The sequence below is a fragment of the Vulpes lagopus genome, chromosome 6 (genome assembly GCF_018345385.1).
Source record: "Vulpes lagopus strain Blue_001 chromosome 6, ASM1834538v1, whole genome shotgun sequence".
Taxonomy (NCBI): Eukaryota; Metazoa; Chordata; class Mammalia; order Carnivora; family Canidae; genus Vulpes; species Vulpes lagopus.
Genome location: NC_054829.1, coordinates 32,857,734 through 32,885,091, shown reverse-complemented (window position 1 = coordinate 32,885,091; position 27,358 = coordinate 32,857,734). Strand labels below are relative to the sequence as shown.

The 27,358-nt window shown below is 38.1% G+C and overlaps 1 protein-coding gene across 12 annotated transcripts in view; it reads left to right on the top strand.

Moving 5' to 3' along the window:
* The first annotated feature begins 4,414 nt into the window (after window positions 1-4,414).
* GPHN (gephyrin) overlaps window positions 4,415-27,358 on the top strand; it is a 627,564-nt gene continuing 604,620 nt past the window's right edge. For 11 of the 12 annotated variants that reach the window (XM_041759184.1, XM_041759182.1, XM_041759186.1 and 8 more), the window contains exon 1: window positions 4,516-4,631. In XM_041759184.1, the coding sequence (XP_041615118.1) occupies window positions 4,568-4,631 (64 nt within the window). In that variant the 5' untranslated portion in view covers window positions 4,516-4,567. Of the gene's footprint in view, window positions 4,632-27,358 lie in introns of all 12 variants that reach the window. The other variant, XM_041759177.1, reaches the window with a different exon arrangement.

Sequence of the window (27,358 nt, the reverse complement as noted above, 5' to 3'; positions counted from 1 at the left end):
AAATGAGAAAATGAGAGTGGAAAAACAAATACTGCCTTAGGTATAGTATGAAAATATTTTTTACTTGAAGACCTTCTGAAAGGGTCTTGGGGTCTCCAGGTGTCCCCAGACAAATTTGAAAACTACTAATCTAAATTACTGCTTAGAGAGGACAATACTAACTTTGCCACCAAGTAGGGAGAACCAATATGAGAAATAAGTCAACAAAGGAGAAAGCAAAGCTGAAAGATTTTGATGACATGGTTTCAGATCCTAAATCTAGCCAACCCTGAAACTATACTACCTGTCTAGAATTCATAGCTGCATGAGCCTTTTGGCTTAAGCTAGGATCAGTCACGTATAACCAGAATGTTCTCATACATCTGGATTTCCAGCAAGGGACTTCAGAGGAAGAGAGTAAGGGTGAGAGAAATACAAAAGACCAGGGCACAAAATTATTCAAGCAGAAATCTGGGCAGCAGAAATATAATATCAAAAGCACAAGGAAAAGTTCCAATTTATTTTTTATAAACATGGCAGACATTGGAAAACATTGTCCTAATTATTTTCAAATAAGTGCCATCAAATTCCATGGACAACTGTGGTGGCTCAGCTTCACTTCACTAAAAGACAACAAAGGCATCAAAACTAATAGCCGAATGTCAATTTCATAAGTAGGCATGTATAAATTTTTCAGACTTTTAAAAATTTTAATTTAGAAAACTGCTTTTGTGGGGAAAAGCATTAGACCATTTAGTTCAAGTATTAAAAATTTCTCCAGTATTCTCTACTATAGAGCTGTGTCTTCTCTAAGCAAGTGTCTAATTTCTAAATCTCAGCTTATAAAGAAATCATTTTATCTTTTTTTTGACAGACTGAATTTATAATTTATATGTTTTCATGAATATACATAGTAGTATAATGTGTCATTGCTGGTACTGGCTTGAATAGTGTCCCTCCAAATTTCACATCCATCCAGAATCTTGGAATGTAACCTTTTTGGAAATAGGGACTTTGTATATGTAATTAGTTAAACTGGGGTCATACTAGATTATAGTGGGCCCTAAATCGAATGACTGATATCCTTACAAGAAATACATACAGAGAAGAAGGCCATGTGATGAAGGAGGCAAAGACTCGAGTGATGCAGCTACAAGCCACAGAATGCTAAGGATTGCTGGCAACCACTAGAAGCTAGAAAGAGGCAGGAAAGAATTCTTCCCTGGATCCATCAGAGGAGTATGGCTTTGCTGACAGCTTAATTTTAGATTTATGGGCTCCAGAATTTTGACAATAAATTTCTGTTGTTTTCAGGCACCCAAATTGTGATACTTAGTTATGGTAGCCCTAGGGACTAATACATTGTCCAACTCAGCCAGTCTAAACTTCATCTTGACTGTAAGCTTCCTCTGGGGAAAATAATAGGTTAAAATCAACCAGAGTTTCACCTTGCACCCATTTTTCTTGTTGTGTTAAATATACATTCAATGGCATTAAATATTTTCAAAATGTTGGACTCATTTTTAATTGACTCAGTTTTAATTGTGGCTGTTAACCTATCAGGAAAGAGGCAAGAATGGAATAAGCCTTAGGGGAGGATAATTTATTGCCAAATTTGTTCTTGTTCACATCTAATGTCAATGAGGAGAGTCTGACCCCAGAAACTCTTTTTCACTTTTGGTTTTGACACTTCCTTCAGTATATTCCTGAGACATCTGTCAATATTCAGGAATGCTACTCTCTTCTTACCTTGGTTTGAAAATTTTTCTTTGTTATAACACTTGATTCCAGGATGAATTTTGAAGAAGTGTCATACTATAAAACAGGAGTAAAAAAGCACGTGCATACTGCAATATTCAGTCAATAATCAGCAGTAAAAGTCACATTAGACAGTAAGATCAGTTTTTCCTGTGCAAACTTTGCTACAGCTTGCTAAATTTGGCAGAGATGAATACACTTGGGGAAAATTAGTGGAAAATAAGCACATATTAATAGTTGTTCAGCTTATTTCTATTAATACTACCTTTTTCAGCAGTTTTAGTAGTTTTAGCAAACAAACCTCCATATATTTTAGGGTTAATTCTCACCTTTCCCAATTAAATTTCACCATTATAGATATAGAAAGCCCTTTGTTTTATTTTTAAATTTTTTTACCTTTTTAAAAATTTAAATTCAATTTAATTAAACATATTGTGTATTATTAGTTTCAGAGGTAATTTAGTGATTCATCAGTTGCATGGAACACCCCATGCTCATTACACGCTCCTAATGCCCATCACCCAGTTACCCTGTCCCCTCACTGACCTTCCCTCTAGCAACCCTCAGTTTGTTTCCTTTAATTAAGAGTCTCATGGTTTGTCTAAGTCCCTTGTTTTCTCTTATTGTGAAAACAAAAATACTAATTTCTTTCCATGAAAAATTATAGAATACTCTTAAGTTGAGAGGGTGCTTATTTAGTCTACAATGTTACAAAACCCCAAACTTAGTTCAAGGTTATAGAATCTATTAGTAGTCAGGTTTAGAATTTCATTCCCTAAAAACTCAAGACCTTTAAAAATCATTTCAAATTTGAGGGTGCAATAGGTAATAAAGATAGATTGGAAAGGTAGCAATGTAACCAACTATTTGCTCTTCATCTTTAGTTTCAGATAAAGGAAACCATTTTCTTGGACATACTTTCACATATATCTCTCTCATTTGAAACTAGTTAAGAATCCGTTGGTTACCAGGCTCTATGGTGATAGATTATTAAAGGAAGTGGCTTTATGATCTGGCTTCAATTTTTTTTTTTAAGATTTTATTTATTTATTCATGAGACACACAGAGAGGCAGAGACACAGGCAGAGGGAGAAGCGGGCTCCATGCAGGGAGCCTGATGTGGGACTCGATTCCCGGGTCTCCAGGATCACGCCCTGAGCCGAAGGCGGCGCTAAACCGCTGAGCCACCCAGGGATCCCCTGGCTTCAATTTTTAATCTGTCAAAAATGCTAGCAATACACATACTCTATTTTACTATTTTTCTAATGCCACCTCAATTTCATCCAACATCTCCTTTGTACTCCCATTATTTAAAATGAAATACATAACAATACGAATTTTAAGTTAGACGATAAGTCATGTTCCAAGGGCACAATAAAAATCATAACCCTCAAACTGAGATTTTAATTGTGTACATACGTTGATTATGCATTTTTAACACTTTGCTTTTTCATTCGTACGCTACCGATTTTTACCAGGGCTGAAAACAGAAGGAAAAAAAAAATATGTGATTTTTTCAAATTCAGAAGTTGAAAAGGGCTAGAAAGGGACTAAGGAACCGATGTGAAAATAGCCACAGGTGATTAATAACACATTTTTGAAAGAGACACGAAAAGTGGCGACAAAAGCTATTTTCACGGTAATCTCACATCCCACAAATACTGAAATGAAATCTGTCCCGGATTGCGATCGTGGTTCAGGGGCGAGGAACATGTTCTTCTCTCTGATTCACTAAGATTTTCATCGAAAGGCAGAGGCCGTGGTGATGCAGCAGAAGGCCAGGAAACCAGGGGGCAGCGGGAGGGAGAAAAGCCAGGTATCCCCATTGAAGATGCTCTGCTTCGCTCGTGAGGCTCGTCCAGTGGGGAGCGACTCGGAGACGGGATCCTAACGCCCCGGAGGAGCGGACGTCCCCCGGCCGGGCCGGGCCGGGCGAGCCGACTGAGGAAGCAAGCGGGAAGGTGAGGCGGGACAGGAGAACCCCTCCTTCCCCCACGGCGGCCTCCCGGTCTCGGGGGCCACTGTTCGGCCACCCTGCAGCTTTCCAGGCCACTTCCAGAAGCCCTGGCGCTTTCAGGGGTCGGCTGGCCGCGCCCGAGGGCTTGGAGGAGAGGCCCCGCGCGCGGAGCCCTTCCCTCGTCCCCTCGGGAGAGCTGCCCCGCCGCTCACACTAACGGCGAGGCGGACGAGGCGCTGGCTCGGCAGGGGATTGCTTCTGTCTGGGCCTCGGCCGAGGCTGCGTTCGTGTCTCGCGCGCACCCGCGCCGCGTTCTCCAGCCAATCGGGCGCTACTCGCGCGCCCAGGAGCGCTCCCCGGGCCTTTTCAGGCTGGGCCGCCTCCTTCCCGCTCCCAGTACTCCGCAGCCGGGCTCTCACGCCTCCCCTCACTCTCCACGAGTTCCACGCCTCGCGGTGTGGCTCCGCCCCTGCCCCGAGTCCGCCCCCGCAGCCGGCCGAGCGTGTGCACTCCTTTCCCTTCACTCCCCTGCTAGCCAGCCGGCCGGGTTTCCACCGCCTCCCTCGGACGCCCCCGCGCGCTCCGGCCCCGCGGCCGCCGTGACCCCCACCTGCCGCGAGCCGCCTCCGACCTGGACTCGGGGTCGCGCGCCCTGACTCCGCCCCCCACGCCGGGGACTCGCGCACTCCCGGCCCGGCCTCTACCCCGCGCAGGCCGCGGAGCGCCTGGCCGCCTCCCGTCCTTCTCCGCTCGCCGCGAGCTCCTCGGGCGCTCTCGCTCTCGCGCTCTCCGAGGCGAGCGCGCTCCCGGCCCGCGCGCTCCGGGCTCCGGCTTCTCCCGGCTCCTGTCAGTGCGGTGACTGCGCTGGGAAACATGGCGACCGAGGGGATGATCCTCACTAACCACGACCATCAGATCCGTGTCGGAGTCCTCACAGGTAACCGGGGAAGGAGGTCCTGGACCGCCGCGGCCGCTGTCCCCGACTAGTCTCGGGCTTCTCGCCTGTGGTGACTTCTTCTCTGCGGCCTCGGGAGGAGGGAAGGCTGAGGAGGGGGCCGGGGGGGGCGGGCGTTTTACAACCGCTGAGAGCTGACGGAGGTTGGGGTGTTCCTGCGGGCCCCCTCCCCCTCCCCCGGGAGCTGGAGCCGGCCCGCGGGGCGTCAGGCCCCGGTGCCTTCGCAGCCGACGTCCCCGGCCCCGGGGGACTGAGGGGCCGGTGCGGTGCGGCGGGCGCTGCGGGGCTCCTTGCTGCCGGTGCGGGCGGCGGGATCCCGGCCCCGCAGCCAGGAGCACGCGGCTCTGACTGACTGGCCGGCGCGCTGCCTCCGCCAGTGCTCAGCGCAGAGAGGGGGGGATTCCCATGTCCACCCCCTCCTTCCCCTCCCCCTCCTCCGGCGGCCCCGCACCGCTCTAGCCGTGCCTGCCCGAGGCACCGGCCGAACACGACGCGGGTGACTGTCAGGCGAAACTCTGCTCTGCCTTAGGCTGCCCCTGGCCCGCGGGGCATCCCCTCAGCCACCCATGGGACACTCCTGGGCTCTCCAGAGGTAGGACCCCGCTTGTTCTCAGACCTCGGAAAGTGTCCGCATTCCGCCTCCCCGACCAAAGGGCCCGCTGCCCACCCCTTCGTTTTCTTAGAGGGACGGGCTGCACCCTGCGGCTGGGGCTTTTTACTTGAGAGAGTAGGATTCCCCGACTTGGGCTCCTGTGTCCCCCTCCCTTCTAGTAATCCCCCCCTCGCCGCCCCCTCTCCGGATGGTCCCGAGGCTTGTGAGGAGCGCACTTTTCCTGGGTCTCGTTTCCCTCCCTCGCAGGAGCCGTGTGTGTGCTCTGCATGTCTGATTCCGTTGCGTTGTATTTGGGTAATATCTCTCCGTTCGGCGATAGGCAGTTGCTGCAGGGCATGACTTCCGAGATGAAGAGCAAGCCAATTTGTAGGGGTTTCTGCCGTGGCTCTGTAATTGGCAAGGTCTGTGTGTAATCCAGTGGCGAGGTGGGGGTTAAAGAACTATATTTGGAATCTGAGGGCTCAGTTGGGAATGAAGGAAATCCGAGGCACACTGCTGAGATTTCGGAAAAAGAAGAGATGTAGACGGGAATCCTTGTGTCTCCCCCGTCCCCCGCCCCTCACTCCTTGATTTTTTTTTTTTTTTTCATCTTGTCAAATTCTGACAGGTTGAGACGGTGCTCGGGAAGGGACTAAATTGGATGAGACTTGCTTTTATTAGGCAGAAAAAAAAAAATCAGTCGGTAGATACTGAGCGCTAAAGCTTAATTTGGCTGCTGAGGAGATACCGTTGGCACCCCTTCCTGTCTTTTAAATAAAAGGGTTGCCTTGCTCTGGTATTCCTTCCAGTTATTAATGGTAATTTATTGAATTTTCCTAATCGAAAGCCCCTGGGATGGAGAAGCTGGTCTAAACCAGTTGCAGGGAAGGGAACCCCCCAAAAATCAAATGATGCGCTGTTCTCTTCTTTTGGTGCTGACACTGTTGCCTTGTGTGAAGATTTCAGTTGAATCAGAATTCTTAGAGTTGACATTGCTGATTTTCAAAGAATCTAATCGCGGAGTGTAAAAAATGTATAGCCTATATCAGCCTTCAACTTGCACTTCGAATTCCAGACGGTTTTGAAGGTTATTAGAGTAGTAATAATGAAGCTTTATAGAAACCACAAAGTATTTCAGCTGTCCATGGAACTGAAAGGTCAAAACTGTTTTAATGTTAAACCACAGCAATTAAAACAACAACAACAACACCGTATACCTTTTTGTTCATTTGAACTATTTCCCTAATAGTTTTATTTAGTGAATCATCTTACCTGGGTCAAGTAACACAGAGTGCTTTGAAAGCTATAGCCCTTATCTCTACCCCTACAGACCAATAGGGATAATATTGGTTTGCAAATAACTAAAGAAACAATGTATGTAATTATTGTGCTACAGTTGTTTAAAGAAATTACCTGTGTGTTTGAGGCCTAAATGTAAAAAGAATTCCATTGCAGGATGGATTAGGAGCAAATATAACTAACTACTTGAAGAGAGAATTTGGTTCATTTACCAAAGGTGCAAAGAAACTGGCATTTTAAAGAGAAGTTGAAAGTCAATGGCCCCCTTATAAATGAATAATGTTTGTGAGGATGAGGCTCTTGAGCAGAATAAAAGTGTAACTCAAAGACCTTGAAAAGCTTAGATGGAATAGGTGGGTGGCGCAGGCAAAATGTCAAGGAGAGAAGATAACTTTGGCAGTGGAGTTAAAGGTAATCTGGAGAAGCTGTCTCATGAGAATGAGGTACGGTACTTTAGAGGGAAAAGTCTAGGGTCAAGAATAAGGATGTAGCTGAAGGAACAAAAAGGAAGTTATGGATTTGGGATAGGTGGTAATTGAAGACAATAGGATGTGCTGATAATATGGATACTTGAAGTCAGAAATAACAGATGTTTTTACTAGAAAAGTTATTGTTTTTTTTTTTTTTTTTCCTGATGGAGCCTGGAAACAGAAGAATCAGAGGAAAGAGCATCAGCCCTTTGTCTGCAATTAGAGGATTTCTTTACAGACAGCTTAATGTTTGTGGTCTTGATATTCCATGTGATTTTGTGCAAAAGAAACCTCCCCCCAAAACCAAAAAACTAAAAGCCTACAAAAATGAAGCTATATTGTGTATTTGTGTCTTGTAGAACTTCATGTTTTTCAGTTTCACTATGTAAAGGTTTTCTCTATTGAACTGATTTCATACTTAAGAAAATTGAATTAAGGGGCAGCCCCGGTGGCTCAGCGGTTTGCGCCGCCTTCAGCCCAGGGCGTGATCCTGGAGACCCAGGATCGAATCCCACATCTGGCTCCCTGCATGAGGCCTGCTTCTCCCTCTGCCGGTGTCTCTGCCTCTCTCTCTCTCTGTGTGTCTCTCATGAATAAATAAATAATTTTTTTTTTTTTTTAAATTTATGATAGTCACACAGAGAGAGGCAGAGACACCGGCAGAGGGAGAAGCAGGCTCCATCCACCAGGAGCCCGATGTGGGATTCGATCCCGGGTCTCCAGGATCGCGCCCTGGGCCAAAGGCAGGCGCCAAACCGCTGTGCCACCCAGGGATCCCTAAATAAAATATTAAAAAAAAAAAAGAAAATTGAATTAAGAGGCCACACTTAAAACTGATTTTATGAGTTACAATTTGTGACTCTCTTAAAGGCAGAGGGCTTATTTTATAAGCTATCTTTTGCATGCTTTATAATAAATATTGATTTTAAATATTTTATCTATTTTACAAAGGTGTTTGAAAGTATTGTCTACCCATGCACACATTTTACATTGTGTTTGTATTTTGGTGACGTTGTATGGTCATTTCTCCAAGTTTTTAATTGACTTTCTTTGTGACATTTTTTATTATCTGTTGAAAGATAATATTTATGCTTTGAAATTTTCCATCCTTTAGATTTTTTTAGTCTTTATCTCAGCTATGAATTTTGCAAATAAATGTATGCAGTCTATTGAAATTTCTCATCAAATAATAGAATTTTGAAACAGTGGTAGGACAGTATTTAGCAACGGCATTTCTTTTTTACTTGATGATGTCGAATCATTTTAGATTTGGAAATTAGATAATAATAATTAGTGTAATGTGGTTATTTTAGTTATACAAATTATTTTTGATCAGGAAAATGGGAGCATTTATGTATATAAAAAATTGGCTATTGTGGAAACATTTTAGATTGACAATTATTGCCCATCTGTAAGAATAATACCTTTATTAGTAACTATCTTATGTTGATTCATTAGAAACGAAGGTTTATGATCTTTGGTGACATAAGATCCAGTTTTTAATGTATGTGTTTCTAATGCTTTCTACTTCTACTGCTATTTATAACAGGCACTAAAGGTAATCTGATGATGCACACGTAATAAAAGGCAAATAAACAGGTATTTGCTGCTTTGAAGCCAGAAACAAGATGAGGGGAGATGTAGGATTCCCCCCCCCCGTAACATTAATAGTAATTATACTTACAGCCATTCTTAACGATTACATAGCAGAATGATTATATTTTAATGTGTCACTTTTCACCTACATTCTACTTTTTCTAAAGAAAACGGTTTAACAAGGCAGCACACTATTTCTACAACTGTAAGAGCTCCACAGAAACATTCGAAAAATAGTGAATATATTTATATAATATAGAATGAGATAGGTGATGTTCCATATTTAATGTTGTATTAGCTAGCCTTTGCTAATATTGCTCAGTACCAAAGCATTTAGCACTTAGCTAACGGTGAAAATCCGTTACCTAAATTTTCACTAAAAGTAGTATGGATGAGAAAAAGACACATTTTTAGGAAAGAGAATTTTATTTTACTTATTTTATTTTTTAAGATTTTATTTATTTATTCATGACAGACACAGAGAGAGAGAGAGAGAGAGAGAGAGGCAGAGGCATAGGCAGAGGGAGAAGCAGGCTCCATGCAGGGAGCCCGACATGGGACTCGATCCTGGGTCTCCAGGATCACACCCCACCGGGGCTGCCCAGGAAAGAGAATTTTAAAATCACTTTTTTGTTCTAGTAGTATACGTTTTTATTGCACTAAGCTGTAGATCTGTAATCAGTGAAAGATATTAGAACAAATATAAAACTAGATAAGAGAGATCAAAGACTAATTGTAAAATAGAACACTAAAAATATTAGGCACATATAGGGAGTATTTTAAGCATTCATAAATAAAGTCATTCAAAATATTAAAAAACAAATTATTAAGCCAAGGAGATTATAATCAAATGCTTGAACTGTTCTAGACTTAACTTTGTTTGATTCCTCAAGTTTATCCTCTTACATTATAAGTTTTCATATTATTTTCTCAAAAGCCTATTGATAAATATATATATTTATATATCTTTGTTTTGAGAATAGATGTTGTCATTAAGTAGGCAAATTAGTATTGCAAACCAAACCTGAATCTTACCAAATGGAATTGTGTGTACCAATATTGATCTGTATGATTATTGTTAGAAAGAATCCTGTTTCTTAAACTAGGTCATCCTTCATGATTTTTTGGTTGGAAACAATGTATTAGAGAATTAAGTGTTTGGCTAAAATAGGAAATCATTAAGTTAATTTATTATTTTTTAATAAGATTTTATTTATTTATTTGAGAGAGAGCCCATGAGCAGCGGGGAGGGTTAAAGGGAGAGGGAGAAGCAAACTCCTTGTGGAGCAGGGAACCAGAGGCCGGTTTGTTCTCAGAACCCTGGGTTCATGATCTGAGCCGAAGGCAGATGTTTAACTGACAGAGCCACCCGCCGTCCATAAGTTAATTTCTAATGAATATACTACTTTCATCACTGGCTAAAGACTTTACCAACTATTAGTACCTATGTTGTTACATATTAAGAGTTTTTTATAAATTTTTTTTTTTAATTTTTATTTATTTATGATAGTCACAGAGAGAGAGAGAGAGAGGCAGAGACACAGGCAGAGGGAGAAGCAGGCTCCATGCACCGGGAGCCCGACGTGGGATTCGATCCCGGGTCTCCAGGATCGCGCCCTGGGCCAAAGGCAGGCGCCAAACCGCTGCGCCACCCAGGGATCCCAAGAGTTTTAACTATATTAAAACCACATATGACAATTTGACATTAACTGAGTTATATACGGTGGAAAATCAGCAGTGTGTTACTGAGGAGAAATAAGAATGAGTCTATTTTTATTACTGGCGATAGATTACTATTTAAGGTGAATAGGGTGCTTTTTGAAACAGTAAATAAAATAGATAGAACCTGTACTTCATTTCTGTAAATAGGATTGAAGAACGAGGAAACATATTTGGAATTTGAGCTCTTAAAAAAAAAAAAAAGAGACCTTAAAAAAGAAAATAATAAAGCCATAAGGGATGTTTTTTTCCTTCACATCTGATAGGCAGAAAAGATAAATAACAAAGAAGAAGAAAAGATTATTTAACCTGCTCAAAAGTAATTGGGACTGTAGCTAATATGGATAGCATGGAAACTTACTTAATTTTTGAGCACTGACTCCAAAAGCCAAAGTCTAATGAAGTGTCTTCATGTAGAAGTTGTTTAATGAATTCATAAGTTAATTTGTATTTAACTAATTAATTTAATTAAGTAAAATTTCTTGAAAGTTTTGTAATTAAAATAAATAGCTCCACCCCAAAAATTATAGTTTTGCCAGTAAGTATGCATTTTGTTTTTTGTTTTTTTTTTTAAAGATTTTATTTATTTATTCATGAGAGACACACACAGAGAGAGAGGCAGAGACACAGGCAGAGGGAGAAGTAGGCTCCATGCAGGGAGCCCGATGTGGGACTTGATCCGGGGCCTCTAGGATCACGCCCTGGGCTGAAGGCAGTGCTAAACCACTGAGCCACCTGGGCTGTAAGTATGAATTTTGAAAGAATGGAATGAAACGTACTATGCTTTTAAAAAATTTCCTAATTTGAAAAATAAAGAGCAAGGAAATGAGATATGGTAAAAAGGAATATTACACAGTTTGTTCCTGCTTCTCATATTGTGTCCATGACACTGTGTCAAGGGATATTCTTTATGGATTCTAAGCCTTAGAATCTAATATTTTTTTTTTTTTTAATTTTTATTTATTTATGATAGGCACACAGTGAGAGAGAGAGAGAGAGGCAGAGACACAGGCAGAGGGAGAAGCAGGCTCCATGCACCGGGAGCCCGATGTGGGATTCGATCCCGGGTCTCCAGGATCGCGCCCTGGGCCAAAGGCAGGCGCCAAACCGCTGCGCCACCCAGGGATCCCTAAGCCTTAGAATCTAAACTATGGTAACCAACATAATAATTCTTGAAGTGTCAATTTTGAGAATATGTAATTTAAATCACTTTAAGGTTAAGATAAGTATGAGTAAATTAGGAACAGGATGTAGAATTGATATGAGCTGTTAAGATAAAATTAGAAACTTCAAAGGAATTTCAGGTGAACCCATTATATAACTCCAGGCCTCATCAATCTCCTCTGTTATTAGTACTTTGGCACCAAAAATTTAAGGAGCACTAGGTCATGGGAAGAACACTTAGAAGACTTGCTTTCTAATGCCAGTTTGGCCAGTAAAGTTCTGTAGTATTAACTTAATTCTCTCTTTGCTTTTCTTACTGCTAACCAGAAGTCATTCTCTAAGATCACCTTAAGCTCTCCTGGCAATATATTTTTATCCTTCTACCTTGAATAGTTAGAGAAATACAGGATATCAAACTTAGTTAATATTTTTTGTCTCAATAATGAGAAGTATTATGGAAGGAAGTAGATTATACAGAAAAAATGCAAGAGAATAAGAAATGAAAGAAAAGATAAAAATTTCAGAGATTAGGGATCCCTGGGTGGCGCAGCGGTTTGGCGCCTGCCTTTGCCCCAGGGCGCGATCCTGGAGACCCGGGATCGAATCCCACGTCGGGCTCCCAGTGCATGGAACCTGCTTCTCCCTCTGCCTGTGTCTCTGCCTCTCTCTCTCTCTCTCTGCGTGACTATCATAAAAATAAATAAATAAATAAATAAATAAATAAATAAATAAATAAAGTCTTTTCCAAATAAGTTAAAATACTAAAATATTAAAAAAAAATTTCAGAGATTAAGTCCTGTGAGTATAAACTGAAGGAAAAATATTTAGATTTTTTTAATTTAGAAATTTATGTGGCATTATTAATCTTTATGTTATCAATAGTTTCAGTCCTTCACTTAATTTCAGACTCAGCTCAAGCCTCCCTTCCTCAACAAAATCCTAGGAACTCTATTCTCTACAATGATGTCTTTGTTTTCCTAAAGTATTTATAAATGTTGTCTATACCCTATAATCATGTATATGTGGGAGGCTGCAAGGTGTAGTCTAAAGAAAAAAAGTTCTTTGGAATCAGACAGACTTGGATTTTAGACCCAGATTTGCTTTTTGTTTTGGGAAGTCATTTAAAATCTCTTTGAATTTCAGTTTTCTTCTCCAAAATGAAGGTGGCAATACTTATTTCACAGAGTTGTAAGATCTGAGATAATGTATGTGAAAATGCCTACAATGTATGTCTAACTTGGAGTAAATATTCAATAACCTTTACTTCCTTTCCTCATCATATTTTGCTTTGATGTAGTTTGCTAACAGCTTCATGTATAAACATCTTAGTCAAAGTAGATTTTAAAGTTCTTGAAAGGGAATGTGTGTGCTTTACTTTTTTTGTGCCCTTTTGTCATAGCACCAATTAATGAAGTCATTGCATAGATGTTTAATAAAAAATTGGGTGATGTGACACTTAGTGGCTTAGTAAGCAGATACCCAGAAACATTTAGGTAAATGAGAACTTCACTGTTACTAAGAAAACAGTTTAGGGGTTTTGTATTTTTTAATGTATTACCAGTAAGAGGATGATATTAATAATGTGTATTTGAAACATTCTTATACTATCAAATTTGATATATTGCTTCTTAGTTGATGGGCAAGTCTGTATGAGGATTATTTTAGAGTAATTTTAAAAAAATGTCATCTTAAAAAAGGAAAAGCTTGTAGATTGAAGAAATTCTGAAAATGTTATTTTGAAGGTCAGTTCTGATAGTCAAAATAGCATAAAATAGGAGTCAAAAGTTCTACCTCTTCTGCCCTTTCCTCCCTCCCTCCCTTCCTTCTTCTTTTTAAAGTAGGCTCCACTTCCAGTGTAGTGCCCAGCCAAGGGCTTGAACTCATGACTGTGAGATCAAGACCTGAGCTGAGATCAAGAGTTGGACGCTTAACCGACTGAGCCACTCAGGTGCCCCCTACCACTTTCAAGACTGTTAATTACATTTTACTTCAGTTTCCTTAGCTTTGAATAGGGTTAATGTGAAGAGAACAAAGGAAATAATGTAATGTATTCAGTATTCAACACCTGTGTGCCAGGCTCAGTGTTAAAGTGAGGGATTCAGTAGTGAATAAGACAGATACAGTTCTTGTCTTCTTGGAGCTTATGTTTTAGCATTAACAGGAGGATGCCGTTTAGTCAAGTTGGATATTGACAAGTTCATGCTTCATTTATGTTGCAAAAGTGCTTCTATATTTTATCTTTGATGTAGATGACAAGTATAAATGCCAAAATTGTTTTCATGGTAAGCCGTTTTTGACTCAAATTTTTAAACCATTATATACTTCTGCTTTCTAAGATAGAAGTGGTTGAACGTAATTTAATTACTTTTTGTTCCATCAGGTTTTAAATAAATATAGCTAAGATTTATTAGGCCTATATACATAGCCTAAATATGTTCTATTTGTGCTAGGCATTTGACATATGTTATTTAATCCTTACAACCTTTATAAATTGCCCTTCACCTTCTAGTTTCTAATCTACTATACCCTTGGGAAACACAACCGTACTAAGAATTATATATGATAGGACATCCAGTTAGACTTGCAGGTCTAAAGAATAATTGTTTTCACTTTGGGGCTGAGGGTATCAGAGGATGAATGGTTATTACTATAAGACCAAAATAAATTTACTTGTTTCTTTGTACTTTGAGATTTTAGGATCATGGCTAATCGTGTCTGCTTGATGCTGAAAATGCTAATAGAAATGCAGAAACTTGTGAAAGGAGGAGACCTTTGAATGCTAAATAGAAATGTATTGTTAAGTTCTTCTTTTTTTTTTAAATAAACTAAGAAAAAAGTAAAATTGGAATTAATGATCTTTAAAGTCTAATTCAGGTTAAGAACTTTTAGATATCTTAGACACAAGAAATTGAATAGGATACATACTATTTTCAGACAAAAAGGATGAAACATGGGCAGCCCGGATGGCTCAGTGGTTTAGCGCCACCTTCAGCCTAGGGCGTGATCCTGGATACTCTGGGATCGAGTCCCGCATCAGGCTCCCTGCATGGAGCCTGCTTTTCCCTCTATGTCTCTGCCTCTCTCTCTCTCTCTCTCTCTCTCTCTCTCTCTCTGTGTGTGTGTCTCTCATGACTAAATAAATAAAATCTTAAAAAAAAAAAGATGAAACATTTTTTAAAATGTGATCACCTAATCTGCCTCCACTTAGAGGAGCCAATAGTGAATTTTGATTCTTTTTTTAAATGGATTTTATTTATTTATTCATGAGAGACACAGAAAGGCAGAGACACAGGAAGAGGGAGGAGAAGCAGGCTCTATGCAAGGAGCCCAATGTGAGACTCGATCCCAGGAATCCAGGATTAGGCCCTGAGCCAAAGACAGACAACTCAACCGCTGAACCACTGAGGTTTCCTGTGAATTTTGATTCTAATGCAAATTTTAAAAATTACGCTTTGATAAAATTAAAATATCCCCACAATAGTAGTTACATTTGAATTTAGTTGGAAGTGGGACAGCTTCTAAATTCCTACCATATTTTTAATGAGTTTAAAAAATTTACGGAGTATATTTGTGTTGTAAGATATGTAAAACTACAGAAAAGTGAAGTGTGAAATTAAGCCCTATTATTCTCTCTCTAGTGTTAATCATTTTTAAGATTTTTATTTTTGTTTATTCTCATATACAAACATATATTTATTATATCACAGTTTGCAAATTGGCAGACCAATGGCCATAACTGACCCCAGTACACATGCTTCATTAGGCTCCTGCTGTGTTTTTACAAGAAAGTGTCTTTGCGTCTTTCTGGGTTGCTCAGTCATTTGAATATTCCACTCTTGGTTTTGGCTCTGGTCATAATCTCAGGGGTTGTGAGATGGAGCCCCACATCAGGCTTCATGCTCAGCAGGGAGTCTGCTTAGATTCTTTCCCTCTGTTCCTCCTCCACTCATGTGCATGCGAGCTCACTCTCTCACTCAAATAAATAATAAATCTTTAAAAAGCAGGTTTCTAACATTTAAAAAAAGGTATATTTCATATTTAACCATAATTTTAGCTTTTTAAAATTCAGCAACACTGTAAGCTCTTTCTCACATGACATGACAATAGTTGGCTAGAGTGGTTGTCCCCTGGAAATGGCATTTATTCTCCAGTTTCTCACAACTCCCATTTAACATATTTATATTCTTTGTCTAGCTCTGTAGTCATTTGAATTTGTGACCTTTGCTTATACATAGTATTTTGCACCTCCCTCCCTTTTCAGCATGTCTTGGACATCTTTTCATCTTAGTGAAAATAATAATAGTTAATTTTGTTGAGAGCTTACCAAATGTGAAATACTTTTCTGAGCCTGTTATAGAGCCTGTTAATTCATTTAATCCTCATAATAATATCACTATTACAGTTGAAGAAATTGTAGCAGAGAGAGATTAAGTAATTTGCTCAAATTACTATGGTAAGAAGCAAAGTTTTAAAGCCAAGCTGCAAATTGAACCCATGTAGTCTCTTCCTAGAGTGTAAGGTTTTAACCATTATGTTATACTCCTTGGCATGTAAAGATAAGTTCATATAGATACACATTTTTCTTTTTAATGGGTCTCTCATATTGCATCAAAGGTTATGCAGTATTTAATCATCAATCCTCAAAATTTCTAATTTTTCACTGTGACAGATGTTATAGACAGAGTAACCTTATACATTCATCATAGCATGTTTGTGAATTTTTTTAAAATGTGAGATTAATTATTATAATTTTTAGGTAGATATATGAATTTTAAAATTTTGATAGAAATTACAAACCTGCCTTCCAAAAAGAATGTACTAATTGTAATTAGTATCCCCCCCTTTTTTTTGCTTTTTAATCTTTACAAGTTCTTTTGAGATCTCTTTATTGAATTACATATATGGATTAGACCTTTTTATTACAGATGACAGATACTGAGCTCAAAATTAGCTTAAGTTAAAATGGGAAGTTATTAATTTACATTGTCACAGAGTATAGAGGAAGAATTGACTATAGAGTCTCAGGCAGTAGGATCAGGGAGTTAATGTGATCATGCATTTAAAAAAAATTTATTTATTTATTAGAGAGAGCGCATAGGGGTGAGGGGAGGAGAGAGAGGGAGAAGTAGGCTCCTTGCTGAATAGGGAGGCCCATGTGGGGCTTGATCACAGAAACCTGGGATCGAGACCTAAGCCTCAGGCACTTACCCCAGGCACCCCTGGGGTAATCATTTTTTTATTCTCCACTTCAAAATATGCTTTGTTTTTCTGAGCATGGTGCAAGCTGATTTTCTTCATGTAGATGCTCCTTTTCCTGGCTTGGCTCACATGTCCATCTTTGAGTCAATCATTATGACTAGGAGAGGGAGGACTGTGATGAGCCATGTCCGTATCACATGTCTATCTTGGGAGTGGGACTCTGATTAGGCAGCCTCACCAGAATCACATAGAAAAGGGAAAGGTGAGCCTCTAAAAGAAGTGGAGTTTCTGCTACTAAAAAGGGAAAAATGTACTTGGGCAGACAGTTCTTTTGCTAGAAGTTCCCTCGAGTCTTGATGACTTTTTGCTTTCTTTTTTTCCCTAAGAATATAATTTATTATATCTGCCCCTTTTCCTCATTCTCCTGCTTCCTCCATGAAAATGGTTCTCTGGCAGATAGTTATGATTTCGAACTGGAACAACTTAAGGTGTAAGAATTAGTGAGTTAAAAAAAAAGAATTAGTGGATTAAATTCAGGCCTCCCTAATATCCACAGTGACTAATTGACATGTTAATTAACAATGACTAACTTTGACTTTTTCATGCTGTGTATATGAATGCTTATCTAAGGAGATTTTAGAACAGTAGTATACATGTAATAGAGAGTTAGATTTTACTGGTTTTTGCAAAAGCTGTTTTATGTCACTTTATTTTAAACTTATGATCAGTTATGGGTCTTTAGTCTTTTTTTCTACAAACAATCGCACTGTTTTCTAAATTTTGTACTAGCAACACTTTTCTGGGAGATGTTAAAATAGGTATGGTATGAAGAGATTTTTATTTTCAAATAAATTTGGAAAGTGCTAAATAACATATCCCTTCTTTTGGAGATTCATAGTATATTAAAGCATATTAACATATTAAAGATGTGAGTAATATTACAATTGTGGATCTTGTCAAACTTTAGTTAGTCTAATATTTCTAAAACTCTTTGAGAAACACTTTTTCAAGGCACACCAGATTTACTTCTTTGGGAAATTGTGTTTTTTCCCCCTCCAATTGATTTTCTGGAAGTCTATGTGAGACCCTTCTATTTATTCTTTTAGCTTTTTGCCATAGAAGTAGTGGTTACCTATAATAATCTCTATTGTGAAAAATAATTCTTTTATTTTGGATGTGCACATACAGACATATTTTCCCCCACCATTAAAATATTGGATGAATATATATATATATATATTTTTTTTAAGATTTTATTTATTTATTCATGATAGAGAGAGAGAGAGAGGCAGAGACACAGGCAGAGGGAGAAGCAAGCTCCATGCTGGGAGCTTGATGCAGAACTCCATCCCGGGACTCCAGGATCACACCCTGGGCCAAAGGCAGGTACTGAACCGCTGAACACCCAGGGATCCCCTGAATATATTATCTTATTCAGAAAATCTATGATGGCAAAAACTAGACAGTCCAGTCTTGGTTCTGTTATTACTACATGGATCAAGTTCTGCTTCGGACTTTTCCAGTGGGAGTTTGGTATTGTTATTTGTGAAATGTGAAGTCAAAGAGATGCTTTAAAATCTCCTTCAGGGGATCCCTGGGTGGCGCAGCGGTTTGGCGCCTGCCTTTGGCCCAGGGCGCGATCCTGGAGACCCAGGATCGAATCCCACATCAGGCTCCCGGTGCATGGAGCCTGCTTCTCCCTCCGCCTGTGTCTCTGCCCCTCTCTCTCTCTCTGTAACTATCATAAATAAATAAAAAATTAAAAAAAAATCTCCTTCAGCTCTAAAATCTTACTAATTTCAAACTCAGAACATACTTCATGTTTACCATTCTCTTATGGCTTGTATTCATATTATCCACAATCTGTTACTGACAGCACAGTTATTGATCTAAATTGCCTTTCTTACTTCAAATGGGAAAAATTACTAGAAAAAGACACTGACATTCATACCAAGTAAAAATGGAAATAAATGTTTGTTAGTTCCACTGCATAATATGTGCAATTTTATTTCCTTCAGTAGTATGTGCTACAGGGATGCCTGCGTGGCTCAGCAGTTGAGTGTCTGCCTTCAGCTCAGGGCATGATCCCGGAGTTCTGGGATCGAGTCTCGCAACTGGCTCCTTTCATGAAGCCTGCTTCTCCCTCTGCCTAGGTCTCTGACTCTCTCTCTCTGTGTCTCTCATGGATAAATAAATAAAATCATTAAAAAAAATAGTATGTGCTACAGAATTCAAATTGCAAAATGCTTAAAATTTAGAATAAAAATTACATGCATGTAAGTGTAATAACTGGTTTACAAAATCAAGCTTAGAAGAATACTAGTGATTTAGAGGTAGTGAAGGCTTATATTTTTCTTTTATAATTAATAGGGATATATCAGACATCTGGAAAGCAAAGATTATAGTACTCCCCCAAACGTGGTGAATATTTTGCTTACAAATATTTAAAATAAAGCTATTGTAAAAATAAGGTGTATATTTTTAAAAAAATTATTTATTTTTATTTTAGAGAGAGCACTGTTGTGTGATGATGGGGAGGAGGGGAAGAAAGACAGAGAAGGAAAGAATCTCAGGTCAACTCACTACAGAGGCCATTGTTGGGCTCCATCCCACAATCCTGAAATCGTGACCTGAGCCAAAATCTAGAGTCAGACTATTAGCCACCTGAGCTACTTAGGTGCCCCCAGACACATACCTTTAATGAGCAATATTGTTTTAGGTTCACACAGATACTTGGAATGGGTGGGCTCTGTCTTAGACTACCTGGATTTATAACTAAGTTAAATGAAGTTAAGTTTTTAGAGTTACTTAACTTCTCTAAGCTATAGTTTTTTAATCTGTAAAATGGGGAGTAATACCAACGCCTGCCTTAGAGGTTTGTTGTGATAAATGAGATAACTGTAAATGTATAATGAATGTGCCCACATAATAAGTACTTGTTAAATGTTTGTTGTTGTGTACTGTAATAAATTAGAAAATAATTACCTTTATACACATGGTAACAGAAATCAGCCAGTACAGCTTTTATTTGGTTAATATTTTTTTTAAAGTAAGCTCTACATGTGACATAGGGCTTGAACTCATGATCCTGAGATCAAGAGTCACATGCTCTACTGATTGAGCCAGCTAGCAAGCCACCCCTCCAATACAGCTTTTGGATCTGATCTAGTCATGGTTTGTCTTCATGCTATTTTTCTATTCTTTTCTTTTCTGAGCTTTTTTTTAAGATTAGTATTGTTTTGTTTTGTTTTTTTTAAAGATTTTACTTATTTATTCATGCAAGACACAGAAAGAGAGAGAGGCAGAGACACAGGCAGAGGGAGAAACAGGCTCCATGTAGGGACCCTGATGTGGGGCTCTATCCTGGGTCTCCAGGATCACGCCCTGGGCTGAAGGCAGGCGCTAAACCGCTGAGCCACCCAGGGATTCCCCTTAAGATTAGTATTGTACAGAGGTTCTCCTTGATCTAAATTCTTATTTTCCAGCTTAAATTTTGTGCTGTTAGAGTCAGAAGATAGTATTTGTAATATAGTAACTGATGACAAAAATTTGAGATTTTTGAGGTATAGGTTGAAAGTAAAGTATATATGGGAAACTGTTTCTGATATTCTCTAAGGCTTGTTAAGATCTGTGGAGGGGCAGCTCAGCATTTCAGCACCGCCTTCAGCCCAGGGCGTGATCCTGGAGACCCGGGATGGAGTCCCATGTCAGGCTCCCTGCCTGGAGCCTGCTTTTCCCTCTGCCTGTGTCTCTGCCCCTCTCTCTATGTCTCTCATGAATGAATAAATAAAATCTTAAAAAAAAATTTGTGGAGAAAACTGCTTCTACGTGCATTTGTGTAGTGGTGTTATGGAGTTCTGTAGTAAAGAAAGTGGAGAAATTTTAAATATTATACAAATGGTGCATTAATACAGGGTGGTAAAGCAATAGCAAAATAAAACTACATGGATAATTGTTGATTTGTAGAAGGGAGAGTTTTAATTGGTAGAGCCAAGGCTTAGGCTTTATTATGCTTGGATTGAAGGAACAATGAGTTGGGGTGTAAGGTAAAGGAATATTATATATAAAGAGGTAGAAGTACCTTATGAAATATCAGATGCCAAAAGATAATCTATAGAATTTAGAGCATTGCCAAAGATAATTTTTGGCAGGAAAGTTTGAGAATCATTGACTTAGGTTAATATTAGATTTGGCTTCTTCTGCAGATGAGTCTGTGAAATATTGTTGGGTAAAAAGAAAACTGTCAACTATGCATCATAAGGAAACATTCATTCCTTTCCGATTCTTAATGCAATTCAGAAGTGGATTACATATCTAACATATAAGAAACTTGAAATGAAGCCTCCCCCCCGCCCCATACTTCTATAGTAGGAATACTTATAAGCATATAATAATTAAGGATCTGATTTTATTACTGTTATTTTCCTTACTATGATTAATATATTATTCTGATAGCCTTACTTGTTAATAAACAATATAGCCCGGTTCAGTATTGTCTTAGTTCATTTGGGTTGTTAGAACGAAGTACCATAGACTGGGCAGCCTATAAGCAACGAGATTTATTTTTTTGTGGTCCTAGAGGCAGGCCAGTCCAAGTTCAAGCTACCAGCAGATCTGGTGTCCAGTGAGGGTCCCCTTCCTGGTTGATAGACCGCTATCTTCTGTCTTCATATGTGGCAGAAGTGGGAGGGGGGGAAGTCTCTGGGTCTTTTTTAAGGGTACTAATTCCATCCTCATGACCTAATCACTTCCCAAAGGCCCATCTCCAGACTGTTTCCCCCTGGGGGAATAGGTTTTAACATAATGAATTTTGGGAGGACACAAATATTCAGCATGTATGAGATTTGCTTTGCATGATGTGAGACTAAAATGACTATAGTGTCATCCATCCTTTGAGTTTGAGGAGTTCGTTGTAAAATAGGTTTACACTTTAAGTCATTTATATATTAAAAACACTTGCCAAGTACTGTATGCTAGGTTTACCAAACTTTTTCTGTAAAGGGCTAGATAGTAAATATTTTGGGCTTTGTGGGCTATATGATTTCTGTTGCAGCTATTCAGGTCTGCCCTTGTAGCATGAAAGCAGTCATAGACAATACATAAGTACATGAGCAAGACTGTATTCCAATAAAACTATATTTATAAAAATGGATTGTGGGCCAGTGTTAGCCCTTAGGCCAATTGGCATAGTTTGCCAATCCATGCTCCAAAACATAGAATTACACTTTACTAACGTAGGCTAAGTTACTGGTATGTGAATTGAATTTTTATATAAGTTAAAGTTTGCATTTATAAACCACCACAAAACTTAGTGGCTTAAAACTACGGCTTAATGTCTCTCACATTTTTACAAATTAACTCAGTGGTTCTGCTATAGGTGGCATTAGTTGGAGTTCTTGTTTAACTGCAGTCATCTGTAGGTTTAAATAGGACTGTTCTCCAGGGCCTGGGTTCTCCTACATGTAGATTTATCCACATGGCTGATTCATTAGCTTCATGGTGTGATGGCTGGGTTCCAAGAAGTATTCCACGAGCAAGTATTATGAGAGGGATGAAGCAAGAAGCTGCCAGGCCAATTAGGGATAGGCCTGAAACTGGCTTAGCTTTTATTTTCACCATCATTTTATTGGTCAAGATAGTCACAGGCCTAGCCCAGAATCATCTTGGAAAGAGACTAGGAATACTAGGAAGCATGGTTAGTTGGAGGTCATCAAAGTAACAGTCTATCACAGAATTGTTTTGGTTGCAAGTGACAATTCAAATTGAACTAGCTTTAGTAAAGGGGAAATTTATTATAAGAATAATAGGGTAGCTATCTCACAAAATCTAAATACAGAATGAAGCCTTAGGAATATTAGATCTAGGGTTTGAAGGTCCTCAGGACTGTTTCTCATCTTTGCTTTATTCTGTAAGTTTTGTTTTCTTTTACCACACATCAGCTTTTTCCGCAATAGAAAAAACATACCGACAGCAGTTCCTATATTATTGATATCTTCCCATTTCAGCCACCCAGAGAAGGACTGAGTTTATTTTGACAGTTGTGTTTCTAAAATTTTTGAGGAAGAACTTTGTCCTGGACCAGTCATTTGTGATTAGAGGATAGAGGTTGTTATTCAGTACCAACCTTATGGACAGGAGTAGGGTCAGTTAACAGAAAAGTGATTTTGAATATATAATCCCAAAGTAGTTTACAAAGTAAACTACTCCTCCCTAACCATCTGTTTATTGAGATAAAATAATTAATTTCATAAATAATTTATTTCTCCATTATAGCCCAAATGTACTTCTTTCTTCATCTGTCTGCCTTCAGCTGTTTCATTGTGGGAACGTAGTCTGAAATAAGGACTTGGATTAAATTCAGTAGCTTGAGTATTCATAGTAATCTCCTAATGCTTTGAGTAGGGGACAACAGCATTTAGGATATACTGTTTCACTTTGCCATTATTAACATATAATTAAATCTGAAAGTGATCTTACTGTGCTGTTACTGAATTCCCTAGGCTGATCTGGCTTGCTGAGTGAGTTTATTTTTCCTCTGGAAAGGATCCACTTACATACATGAACACAAGTACCTGTAAGAATGAGGTATGAGCTATAATAGAAGTACAAGCAGCATATTATGGGTACATGGAGAAAGGAACAATTAATTTGGATTGAATGGCTGTAGGAAGGATGGTACTTTAAAGAAGATAGTGTTTGAGCTGGGCCTAGAAGAATGAATAACCCATCCTGAGAAAAGCAAGGGAAGGTAATCTCTTAGGTTTTTTTGGCTGCTAAAGGGATGCCACTCCAGTGTCTTGGCTAAAGTAGATGAGCTTAAATATGGGTACAGAAAGTTCAGGCTAAATAGCAGCATGATTTATCTGATTTTAACCTTCTTCAATTAGAATTACAAGAGCCAACTTGGTTTTGCTACATTAAGGCTTTAGGTGACTATGTGGTAGTTTGAAATTGAAGAATTAGATTTTTTAACTAAACGATTTATCTCAAAGACTCAGATTTTTATACATAGAAAGAAATTTAAGGATTATTTGTACAAATCCACTCTACTAGGTAAAGAAACCAAGACCCATTTAAATGACTTATCTAGGGTTACATGATAGAGTATGGGGCTAAAGCCCAGAGCACTTTACTCCTAGTCTTGGTATTAAAAAAAAAATTGTACACTATGTCTTCTGTAGTAAGATTTGCCCCAGTATACACCCATTTGAATTACCTACAGTAACAGTTTTATTTTATTTTTTATTCTTTAATTTTTTTTAAAGATTTCATTTATTTATTCATGAGAGACACATAGAGGGAGAGGCAGAGACACAGGCAGAGGGAGAAGCAGGCTCCATGTAGGGAGCCCGATGTGGGACTTGATTCCGGGACTCCAGGATCACGCTCTGGGCTGAAGGCAGGCGCTAAACCGGTGAGCCACCCAGGGATCCCCTGCAGTAACAGTTTTAAAATTTGAGATATAGAACATGCATACAGTAAAATGCACAAATGTTAATTACATAGTGATGAATTTTTCACTTGTATAGACCCTTTTAAATACCACCCAGATTAAGATGTAGAGCATTTCCCACATTCTAGAGTCTCCTTTCATGCCTTTTACTAGAATATATCCACTTCCCTGCCATGCCCAAGTAATCATGATTCTGATTTTTTTTTGTCCTCAAGGATTACTTTTGCCTATTTTGAATTTATATAAATACAATGACTTCTGTCACTTATTACTCTGTCTCATCCATTTTGTGTATAGCAGTTGTTAATTTTATTGCTATGTGATATTGCATTGAATGAACAGATCATTATTCTTCTGTTCTTCTGTTAGTGGACATTTGAATTATTACTAGTTTTAACTATTGTTAATAAAGTTGTTATGAATATTCTCATATGTCTTTTGATGAGTAAATTGTCTCATTTCTAAGTGTAGAATTGTTGGGTTGTCATTTTCCAAAAAGGTTGTGCCATTTTGTATCCCCACCCAGCTATGGAAGAGTTGCAGTGCTCTGCATTCTTGCCATAATTTGGTGTTGTCACCCAGGGATCCCAGTTCCAACAGATTTAAACTGAGTCTCGATATCTGGCAATAACAGGTTTTTGAATTTTTTCTTCTTCTTAAATGTTTTTGTTTGTTTTTGGAGGGGAGCTATACTTCATTGTTTGTATTGTCATACGCATTTGGAATCAGATTACAATACAAAAATCTGTTGGTATTATGATGGAGAGTGCATTGAAGCTGTACATCAATTTGGAGAGAATTGATATCTTAATGATATAAAGTCTTCCATTCTATAAGCATGGATATCTATCTATTTACTTGATCTTTAAGTTCTTTCAGTAGTGTTTTATGATATCCAGTGTAGATGTCTTATACATCTTTGGTTTATGGTTAGATGTTTGATATTTTAAATGTACTGTTTTAAATGGTACTGCTTATTTGTATTTCATTTTCCTGTTGTTTCATATTAATACATAGAAATATCACTGATTTTTGTATTTTGGTTTATAAACAGCAACCTTGTTAAATTAGTTTATTTTTAATATGTCATGGTTTGTAGATTTTTTTGTATTTCCTATGTGTGCAGCCATATCATCTGGAATGAATGATAATATTATTTATTCCTTTCCAGTCTTTATACTTTTTTCTTTGTTTTTCTTTAGAGCAGTGGCCAAGACTTCCAGTACAATGTTAGTAGAAATAGTGGTAGTCTTATTTGTGAACTTAGGGAAGAAAATGTTCAGTATTTTACCATCAATTATTATGTTAGCTGTAGGTTTTTATAACTACCTTTATCAGATTAAAGAAGTTTCCATCTGTTTCTTGTTTTCTGAATCAGTTAATGGCTATTAAATTTTATCAGATGATTTTCTTTTATTGAGATAATCTGGTTTGTGTTTTTAGTTATGTAATGTGATGAATTACACTGATTAGTTTCATTGTTAAATGATCCTTTCACTCCTAGGATAAATGCAACTTAGTGATGATGTAATGTATCATTGGACTCAATTTGTTAATATTTTGTTTAGGATTTTACATCTAAAGATGAGAAATATGAGCCTATAATTTCCCTTTCTTGTAACATTTTTGTACAGTTTTGGTATCAAGGTTTACTGACATCATTAAAAACAATTGGCAAGTGTTCCTTGTCTCTCTTATTAATCCTCTGAAGAAGTTTGTGTTAAATTGGTGTATTTCATGTGTAGTAGAAAAGAATGTTTATCTGCAGTTTGTTGGTATCAGTGTTATATGTCATCAAGATCAAATTGGTTAATCATGTCCAAATCTTCTAAAGACTTTTTTTTCTTGTTTTTATCAGTTATGACAGAAGGGAATCCCAAAATTACCAACTATGGCTGTAGATTTGTACCTTTTTCTTTTCAATTCTTTTAACTTTTCCTTTATGTATTTTAGAATCATTTAGTTATATAAAACTTTACGATTGTTATAATTGATGGTTAAACCATTATGTTGTTATGAAATGTCCTTCTTTATCTCTAGTAGTATTTCCTGCCTTGCAGTCTACTTTGAACTTGAATATAATCATTCATTCTTTCTTGTCATCAGTATTTCTGGGGTTAATTTTTTTCCTTCATTTTATTTCAACCTATCTGTATTCTCATATTTGAGGTAAGTCTTTTGGAAATAGCTTATTATTGGGTCATGTTTGATCCAGTTTGATAATCTTTGTGTTGTAACTGGACTGTTTATTGTTTACATTTAATGTAATTACTAATATGGTTGAGGAGGAATCTGTCATTTCTTTAGTTCTTTTTTGTCTATCTCAAATGTTCTTTTTTTTTAATTCTTCCTTTCCTATTTTTTGATTTGTCAATTTTCTAAATTTCATTTTTACAAATTAGCTTCTTGGTTAAACCTTCTTTATACCTTTTTAGTTATCATAGAGATTTTAATAAGTACTTTTGATTTATTATTAAAAATAATTATAATTACTGAATACTAAGTAATTAGTATTATTTTAATAGATAATTAGTTTTATCTTAATACTTTTACCACTTATCAAACAACAGAAAATAACATGGTTTAATTTCATTTACTCCCTCTACTATAAGTGCTAGTTTTTCATATATTTTACTTCAACATGTGTTATGAACTGCATAGACATTATTTTTAGCACTTTCTAATGCCCTTCATTCTTTTTTGCAATTCTTTGTTACCATCTAGGATCATTTTCCTTTTGCTTGAGGAAATTCCTTTAATATTTTGAGTAGTGCTGATCTGCTAAGGGTATAGTTTCTTAGCTTTTGTCTGTGACTGTCTCTATTTTGACTTCTTTTTGAAGAAAATTTTTCCTCATACAGAATTTTAGATGGGGATCTTTATTCTTTTAACCCAACAAATATTCCTTTTCTGGCTACTGTAATTTTTGTTAAGTTAGCCATCAGTCTTTTGCTCCTTTAAAAGTAATATGCATATCTTGACTGGTTTTAAGATTTTGTTTTTGTTTATAGTTTATAACAGTTTGTGTGATGTGTAAGCATGATTTTGTTTGCTTTTATATCATTTTGAGTTTACTAGGTTGATGTTTTTCACTAATTCAGGAAAAATTTTAAAGAAATATTTATTGTTTCCACCTTAATCTCTCTCCTGTCTCCTCAGTCTCATTAGATGTTTTGTCTTCATTAGATATCAAATGTCTCTTGTGCTTATTCTCTCT